The sequence below is a fragment of the Myiozetetes cayanensis genome, unplaced genomic scaffold (assembly GCF_022539395.1).
Source record: "Myiozetetes cayanensis isolate MyiCay16 unplaced genomic scaffold, myiCay2020 scf18, whole genome shotgun sequence".
Classification (NCBI taxonomy): Eukaryota; Metazoa; Chordata; class Aves; order Passeriformes; family Tyrannidae; genus Myiozetetes; species Myiozetetes cayanensis.
The window spans coordinates 14,671,699-14,680,029 of record NW_026087389.1 but is presented as its reverse complement, the minus strand read 5'-3'; the positions used below and the strand labels follow the sequence as shown (position 1 = coordinate 14,680,029).

Sequence of the window (8,331 nt, the reverse complement as noted above, 5' to 3'; positions counted from 1 at the left end):
CGGGACCGGGGCCGGCGCCGGGAGGAGCCGCCCGCCGAGCCGCACCTGCCCCGCCATGTCGGCCGAGTGGCTGCGGCGCTGGCGGCGGGGCGGCCCCGCGGAGCGCCCCGAAGGAGCCCCGGCAGCGGGGCCGGGCCCGCCGCCCCCCGCCCTCCGCTACCGCCGGCCCAAGTTCGTGCCCGGCGGGGCCGAGGAGAGCCCGCGGGGCGGGCGGGCCGTGCGGGGAGCCGGCACCGAGCGGCCCCTGCCCTGGGGCGCGGGATACGCCGAGTGAGTGCGGCGGGAGAGCCCCGGGCGGCGGGGTTAGGGGGTCTCCCCCGGGCTGCTGAGAAGGTTTGGGGAGGGGGAGCAGACCAGGTTTGGGGCCTCTTGCGGGGTGTAGAGAGTGGGTGGCGTGCGAAGGGCTCTCCTGGGGAGGTGCCGGGGGTGGTCGCGCCCCGCCCCGCTCCCCTTGGGTGCAGCCCCCCACTGCCCGGAGCCGCCCGCCCGCCCGCGGGCAGAGCTCGTCCTCCCGCCCCGTTTGCGGGGGAGGAGGGAGCGGCTTCCTGGCTCTAGAAGAGGTTTGACGTGGCAGCGTGTCCCCCAACCCCTCTCTGTCCCTGCTGGGGACACCCTTGCCTACCCCCTGCCAGCCGCAGTACAGGTACCAGTGCGGTGAGAAGTGGCCGGGGCAGCCCCGCGAGCACCACCGGGCGTCTGTCCCCTTGCTCCTAACAAAGCGTCTTTAAAACGAAGGGGAAGATCACGATTTTATAAATCTCTTGTTTTGCTGTTTTAAAGGGCAGAGGGGATGGATCAGGCAGAACTACTCCAGCCAGGAGCTGTCCCCACATCCTGGCCAGACCACTTCATGACCCCGTGGTTGTGGGATGGCACGGTGTGAAATGCAAGGAGAGCAAACTTCCATCTAGGGACAAACCATTAACAAGGCTGGAAGGAAAAGCAGTGGTGGTGGTTTTGCAATTCACTGTGTCGACAAGGAAATAGCACAGTGTGGGCTGCTGACAAGGGCTCCTTGAGACCAGAGTACTCCAAAACCACTCACTTGTCCCTGTGTCCCTGGCCAGGCTTTTCACTGCTGTACATAAATGGCTTATTTTGGTAACCACTAAGGAGATCCTCGAATTTGAAAAGGGAGCAAGGAGCATGGGGCTGGAAGGAAGGGGCAGGTTGCAGCTGTTCACTGTGGCAGCACAGCTGGCTGGGAGCAGGAGAGGTCCAGAGCATCACCACGCCTTACCTGGAGCGTTTGCACCCCCAGGGTTATCAATGCCGAGAAGTCGGAGTTCAATGAGGACCAGGCAGCCTGCTGTCAGATCTCTGTCCGGAGGAGAGAGCCAGGCCTGGAGGAGGATGAGGAATGGCTGATCCTGTGCTCCACACAGGTATGGCCCCCAGGCAGGCTGTGCTCACTGCAGCCTTTTGCTGCCACTCAAGGGCCCAGAGTCAGGAAACACGGGATTACTCCATCAGTCCTACATATCCACTCACTGAAACCCTTCCTTGGACTTGTTAAGGGGACCTGTATACCCTATGGGCAGCAAACACCCAGCTCTGCCTGTACATGTCATTTCTATTTCCATGGGACTTGCAGCACTTGAGGTTGTCCAAGCCCTTTACTTGGTGCCATCACCTTTCCTTTACTGTCCTCACTCTGCTTCCAAGTGCCAGTGTGAGTGGTCTTCACTTGGGGACAGCAGCGTGAACCAGGCACCAAGATGCCTTCACCTGGGAGCAGACCTTGACTCACCTCTTGTGAAATGGCCCCATCTCCCCTAAAACACAGAGGAACAGCACGTGAGGGCAGGTGGTGCAAATCCAGACACTGAGATGACAGGTCTGCCAGAGCAGCACATGGGCATCACATGAGTTTGAGCACAGGAGATTTAACTGGTGGCAGGGAAGGGTAGTCAGGGTGGAAAAGCCAGGCAAAACACACTCTGTGATCTTCTGGCTGTGAGCCTGCCACCCTGTACAACCCTGTTCAGCCTTTGTCTTCTCCCTCCCTTGCTCTCTTGTCCCTCTTCCTCACAGCAGTTTCTAAATGGTTACTACTGGGCACTGTTTGATGGCCACGGTGGCCCTGACGCTGCCATCATTGCCTCCAACTACCTGCACTACTGCATCAAGCAGAAGCTGGAGGAGGTGGTGGGGGGCATCACAGAGGCCCAGCCCCCCATGCACCTCAGCGGGCGCTGCGTTTGCGACAGCGACCCCCAGTTCGTGGAGGAGAAGCACATCCACGCAGCAGACCTGGTGGTGGGAGCGCTGGAGAATGCCTTCCAGGAATGTGTGAGTACCCACCTGTGCAGGCCACCGGTCCTGCTGTCCCAGGCAGTCAGTCTGTCCCCCCTCATCGCTCTGAAGGGCAGGGCCTACAGCTCATGGAGCAGGCAGGAATATTCATCCAAACCTCTAAGGGTGCTGAGATCAGTCTGGGTTAAACCTCAAGATCTGCCTCAGATTTATTGCATGTCAGCAGTGCTGACCCAGGTTAAAGCTACAGCATTTCTTTACAATTTTTAGGGCTATTGTGACACTCGTACAGTGAGTGCAAGTTTGAGATCTCCCCCTCACCCTCCTAAAGCATCTGCAGTCCAGTGGCAACAGCTGTGTTGGCTGTACCAAAGCAACATCATCAATCACCTTGCTGGTTTCCTGTGGCCCATCCACACTCAGTTTTGGTTCTGGATTTCTGCTGGGGAGGCACGAGGCAGAGTGTGTAAAGCAGCAGCTCAGATCATGTCAGTCTCCAAACTTGAAACCAACAGGATGAAGTCATTGGCCAGGAGATGGAAGCTACGAACCAGACAGGAGGCTGCACTGCTCTGGCTGCCCTTTATTTCCAGGGAAAGCTGTATGTGGCTAATGCTGGGGACAGCAGGTGAGTCATAATAAAAGGGCGAAGTTGCTGGGGGGGTGGGAGCTGGGAGATAAGCAAGGTTTCCAGCATCTTACTGTCCTGGTTTCAGCTGGGATGGAGTTAATTTCCTTCCTAGTGGCAAACACAGTGGTGTGTTTTGGATTTAGGATGAGAACAGTGTTGATAACCCACTGATGTTTCAGTTGATGCTGAGCAGGACTTGCACAGAGTCAGGGACTTTTCAGTTCTGGGGGCACAAGAAGCTGGGAGGGGACACAGCCAGGACACCTGACCCCAACTGGCCCAAGGGATATTCCAGACCATGTGGCACCATGCTCAGTGTACAAACTGTGGGAAGGCTGGCCCATGGCCACTGCTTGGGAACTGGCTGGGCATCTGCACTGGGCATCAATTGTTTTGTACATTCTAATTCTTTTATTATTATTTTCCTTTTCTGTTATACTAAACTGCTTTTATCTTTTTTTTTCCCTTAAATTCTCTCCCCCATCCTACTGTGGGGGGAGAGAGGGAGCAGCTGTGTAGTGTTTAGCTGCCTGCTGGGTTAAACCATGACACTTATTTAATCCAGCTGACAGTAAATGTGGCAGCCCAGCCATTTCCCTCCTGCCTGGCACAGGACCTGTTGGAAGAAAAGTGCTTTCTGGAATGGTTTCAGGATTTCAAGGGACTGAGTCTGCCCAGCCACAGGGCAGTCTTGGGGTGGTGGTGCAGCAGTACACTCAGTCTGTCAGGTGTTTAGAGGTGTAAGGTGATTTCAGGGTATCCCCAAGAGCTTCCTCACCTGGCCTTGGCCCCCCATTCCTCTAGCAGTGAGCTCAACCACTGTCAAACCAGGCAAGCACAGTTCTCTGCTGCAACAGTGCAATTGCAATGGAGTTATTTAAAATGGCATTTTTGAAATGAGTTTTCAGGGCAGAGCTATTCTCTGGCACAGCTCTGCACCTCTCCACTCACATCTCTCCACTTTTCTCCCCTTATAGGGCCATTCTTGTCCTGAAGGACAGCGTTGTGCCCATGAGCAGCGAGTTCACACCCGAGACAGAGAGGCAGCGAATCCAGCACTTGGTGAGTGACCACTTTCACTCATCAGACAGTCCAGCGAGCAACCCACTGGGTCACAGGGGGTGCTTGTGGCAAGAGGACCACCAGCTTTCCTTGAAGGCCACTGTGGCCACAATGTCAGCTGGCAATAGCCAGGGAGGGCTGGGGGTGAGATTCAGCCAACAGTCTTCAGTATGGGAGACGCTCATGCCCTCATTGGAACGTGCTTTCCCAATTCTGTTCTCCATTGTGCTGCTGGGAGTGCCAGCCCCGAGGCAGAAGCAGCTTTAGTGCCCTACTCTGCTGAAGCAGAACCTGTCCATCCTCACGCCCTCTTTCCCTCCTCCAGGCTTTTCTTTTCCCCAAGCTCCTGGATGGTGAGTTCACACGCTTCGAGTTTCCACGGAGGCTGAAGGGAGATGACGTGGGCCAGAAAGTCCTGTACCGGGATTACTTCATGGAGGGCTGGTGAGTCCTTTCTGCCTGAGGATAAGGCTGTGCCTCAGGGAAGCTTTACCTGCTTCTAGGAGTGTGGGAGGTGAGGGGAGAAGGGGCATCTCCTCCTGCTGAAAGCTGGGCTTGATGGTGGTCAAGGGCACTGTGAGCAGCTCCCTCCAACTGAAGGACCAGCACGTTGGCAGGGTGGTGAGAAAACAACTGAGATGGTCCTTCTGGGATCCACTGAGGTGGGGCTATTGCAGGTTGGGGAGATAGGGCAGAGTGAAAAACACGTGGGCATTCAGCAAGAGGTCACCCTCACTGTATCTGCTGCAGGAAGTCACATTGCCCCTTCCTCAGTGAGCTGCCTGTGCATGGGGACACCACAAGGGTTGAATCATCACTGAAATGCTCTGGCTGGGTTATACCATCAAGTGAAACAACAGTGAATTCTCTGTTCCAGGGGATACAAGACGGTGGAGAAAGCTGACCTCAAGTATCCTCTTGTCCATGGTCATGGGAAGCAGGTAGCTTAATGTTTTACACACTGGGAAGGCAGAGGCAGGTCTGCCAGGGGCCCTCAGTGTCCCTGTCACTCATGGTCACACTTCAGGGTGCTATGGCAGGTGGGGCTGCAGAGCACCCAGTGCTCTGGGGCTCTCCAGCATGGCACAGACCCACTGGTTAGTGTAAACCAGAGCCCTCTGGGGCAGTCTGCACCCTGCTCCAGAGTACAGCAGAGCAGACAGCAGCCCTGAGCCAGCCTGCCCTTTCCTCTTCTCCCTTTGCACACAAACACACATTTCAGATGAGAACTTACTTCATCAGCTCCCACTTGGGACTGTCTCCTCTAGCTCTAACTAGTGCCTTTCCCACTTTCCCAGAGAAGGAGCCTGGAGAGGGAAGGAGGCAGGAGAAGCAATGACCGCACACATCCCAGTGTCTGCCTGCTGGGGTAGATCAGAAAGCCCCATCACCTCCCCAGCACTACAGCCCACATGCCACCCCCTTTGCAGAGTCACTGCAAAACCTCCTTTGCCAGGAGAAAGGGATACCCCTCCCCTGCTCCAAACCAACCCACTTTTCTTCCTTGCCACCTCAGATCAAGAGCAGATGCCACCATGGTCTTCATGAGGTCTGTAGCATTGCCCAGAGCACATGTACTAACCCCAGAGCACCATGAGCCAGCAGGAGCCGTCCACATATACAGGCTGTCTCCACACTCACATCATGCCATTGCTTCTGATCACTTCTCCATCTCCAAAGTCTCCAGAGGCTGTTCTGGGTGATGCTTGGAGAAAGATCCTAAAGGCAGCACATAGATCAGTCAGGACAAGCCACGCATCAGCCTTTAAAGGTGCCACATCCTTATGTTTCAATCCTGTTTTGCTTTGTTTCGGGCCAGGCTCGCTTGCTGGGGACTCTGGCTGTCTCTCGAGGGCTGGGGGATCATCAGCTCAAAGTCATCGACACCAACATTGAAGTCAAACCTTTCCTCTCCTGCATTCCCAAGGTCAGTTGCAGCACATGAGAATCATAGGATGGAATTAAAAATGCTGCTTCTCCTCTGTAGCACCTCTTACAGACATGGCAGGTCTTAGCCGTGTCCTTTCTCCATCCCGCTTCTCTCTGGCCATGCTGCCCAGAGAATCCCCAAGACAGAGGAATCTAGAAGCATAGCAGCAAGGGGACATAAAAGATTCAAAGCACCCTGGTCCCACTGTGTCGTCTCTCAGGGGAAGTCTCATCTCCCCAACCCCTGTGTTACAGTGCAGGAATTGTCACGGATTCACTCCTGTGCTTTCCAGGTAAATGTGTTTGACTTTGCTCTGCATGACATTAAGGAAGATGATGTCCTCATCATGGCAACCGATGGCCTTTGGGATGTTCTGTGCAACAGCGAGGTGGCCCACGTGGTCAGGAGCTTCCTTGCAGAAAACAGGACAGATCCTCAAAGGTAACAACACCAGCTTTGTCATTGTTTTCCCCTCCAAAGAGCCTGGTCAGACCTAAAGCAGGCTGAGGTCACTCTGCTTTCCGGTCAGCTCTGGCAAGACCAAGCACTCTGGGACTCTGGAAACTGCCTCCTAATCTTTCCCCATCCTAAAGATATAATGACAAAAGGTGGTATCTTAAAAAACCCTGCTATTTTGACAACATAAAGTCACTTCTCAATGTTGTTCTTAAGCAGAATAGTGCCATGTTAACCCAAACCCTGCATTTTTCCACCCACAGATTTTCAGAACTGGCCAAGTGTTTGGTGTGCAGAGCAAGGGGAATGAAGAGAGGCCACCACTGGATGCTGGATGACAGCCATGAGGCATCCTATGATGACATCTCTGTATTTGTCATTCCACTACACAACAGGGAGGAGGACTGACTGTTAGGATGACATGCAGAATCTCTGTGTTCCCCCACTGTGGTGCCGTTCAGCATCAACCCGAGACTGAGGGATTTCTGCTGTGTGTGTACACTCTGTTCCAGCAAAACCATTTGCAGTGGAACCTGGAAATGCACAGCCAGCACTTAGCAGAGGATGAACAAGAAGATTAGCTCCTTTAAAAACTTGCAAGAGAGCAATGCTGGGCAACAAATCATTCCCTTTCCTGTTGTTGGGCCAAGGATAAATTGCAAAGGGGGCCATGCAAGCTGAAGGGTACTATTTCCAAGATCTCGGCGGTACAGCAACACTCAAATCCATATTTCTACTGAACCCTCTCCCTTTTTAATACTGAACAGTAAGGATCAACTGAGATCCAACCAGTGTGAAAAGCTGGCTTTTAATCAGACTTGAACTGGATGCATAAGCTAAAGCATCTCTCATATGCATTTACTGTAACGTGAGATGTGCTGAAAACCCGGGAGCTGCTGCCAAGCCAGCGCTGGGCACGGCCGTGCCTGCGGCATGGGAACGCTGGAGCAGGAGCCCAGACCTCGAGACAGTTGCCATTTGTAGGCAGCACCACCTCAAAACAGATGATGTTGGCTGGTGAGCTACACACTGGTGTACAGGAGCCTCCTGTGCAAAGAGACCTACGGGCCTTACTGGTACTTAAGAACATTGTACTGGTAACACAACGTACAGATTTCTAACAAACCTTAGTCCACACTTGCTGACACTTTTTCTATTCAGGTCATTTCTGACAGCAAAGCTGGTTTTATAGCAGTAGCACTGATGAGAACTGAAGTGTCTACATATATCAGGTGATTTAGTAGAAGAGCTCCAAGTAAAATAAAACCGGTTTGTTGCAATTTCTCTGCAGTGCTCAATCTCAAGGACTTACACTCATTCCAACAGGAGCTGCAGCACAGCAGACATGCCAGAGCTGTGCCTTAAACTCAGAGGATCTACTTCTCAACCCGTTCATTAGCCAGGCAAATTCAGGTCTGGACAAGCTTCCCCATCTCCCTGAGTCCCCAGTTTTGTTCCCATTATTCATTACACAGGTTCCAAGATTCCCTAGAGCACCAGCCAAACCCCAGCGTGTGTTTAAGTTCCACAGTGATTAAAGTCCAAATAAAAGTACTTTGGGTTTTTTTTTTTCCCACGCATCTTAACTGTGGTGTTATTCCTTTTGGGGGTTTTACACAGACCTGAGCTGGAGAAATGCAGCCTTAGAAAATTGCAGGGGAGTTTTTGCTTTGTATTTCTCTTGGCCAAGAAGCAGTTTGTCACCAGAGGCGTTCCCTTACCAGTTCTGCCCCCAAGGGCTTGGTGTCAAAAGATGATTTCCTACCATGGGAGGAAATTCCCCCCAGGAATGGGGCAGCCTTCTCAGCTACCTGCTCATGGTTTAAGAAAGGACAAAAAACATTTCTCTCCAGCTTCACTTTCCCCCCACCCTCTTAAGTTTAACCTGACAACAATGTACATGGGGGTTTGCCCATGTTAATGACATTGGCTGCTGTCTTCCCTTCAGCAGCTGCTACATTTACATGCACTGACAGCAACAATCCAAGACTCCTGT

General features: G+C 53.4%; 1 protein-coding gene across 2 annotated transcripts; it reads left to right on the top strand.

Moving 5' to 3' along the window:
• The first annotated feature begins 50 nt into the window (after window positions 1–50).
• Window positions 51–7,906, top strand: PPM1M (protein phosphatase, Mg2+/Mn2+ dependent 1M). 2 transcript variants are annotated; one of them, XM_050312691.1, is made up of 10 exons: window positions 51–270; window positions 1,262–1,385; window positions 2,038–2,292; window positions 2,772–2,884; window positions 3,865–3,949; window positions 4,275–4,393; window positions 4,827–4,890; window positions 5,769–5,876; window positions 6,172–6,320; window positions 6,599–7,906. In XM_050312691.1, exons 1-10 carry the CDS (start codon window positions 56–58, stop codon window positions 6,741–6,743), a joined length of 1,377 nt encoding a protein of 458 aa, XP_050168648.1. In that variant the 5' UTR covers window positions 51–55; the 3' UTR covers window positions 6,744–7,906. The 2 variants fall into 2 exon arrangements, with proteins under 2 accessions (XP_050168648.1, XP_050168647.1); XM_050312690.1 differs by having other exon boundaries at window positions 2,035–2,292.
• The last annotated feature ends 425 nt before the right edge of the window (window positions 7,907–8,331 follow it).

Excerpts from the sequence above, each read along its gene's own strand:
- PPM1M (XM_050312690.1), top strand. The coding sequence starts at position 56 with ATGTCGGCCGAGTGGCTGCGGCGCTGGCGGCGGGGCGGCCCCGCGGAG. Across the intron at positions 271-1,261 it reads TGGGGCGCGGGATACGCCGA|GGTTATCAATGCCGAGAAGT; the intron begins GTGAGTGCGGCG and ends TTGCACCCCCAG. Across the intron at positions 6,321-6,598 it reads AACAGGACAGATCCTCAAAG|ATTTTCAGAACTGGCCAAGT; the intron begins GTAACAACACCA and ends TTCCACCCACAG.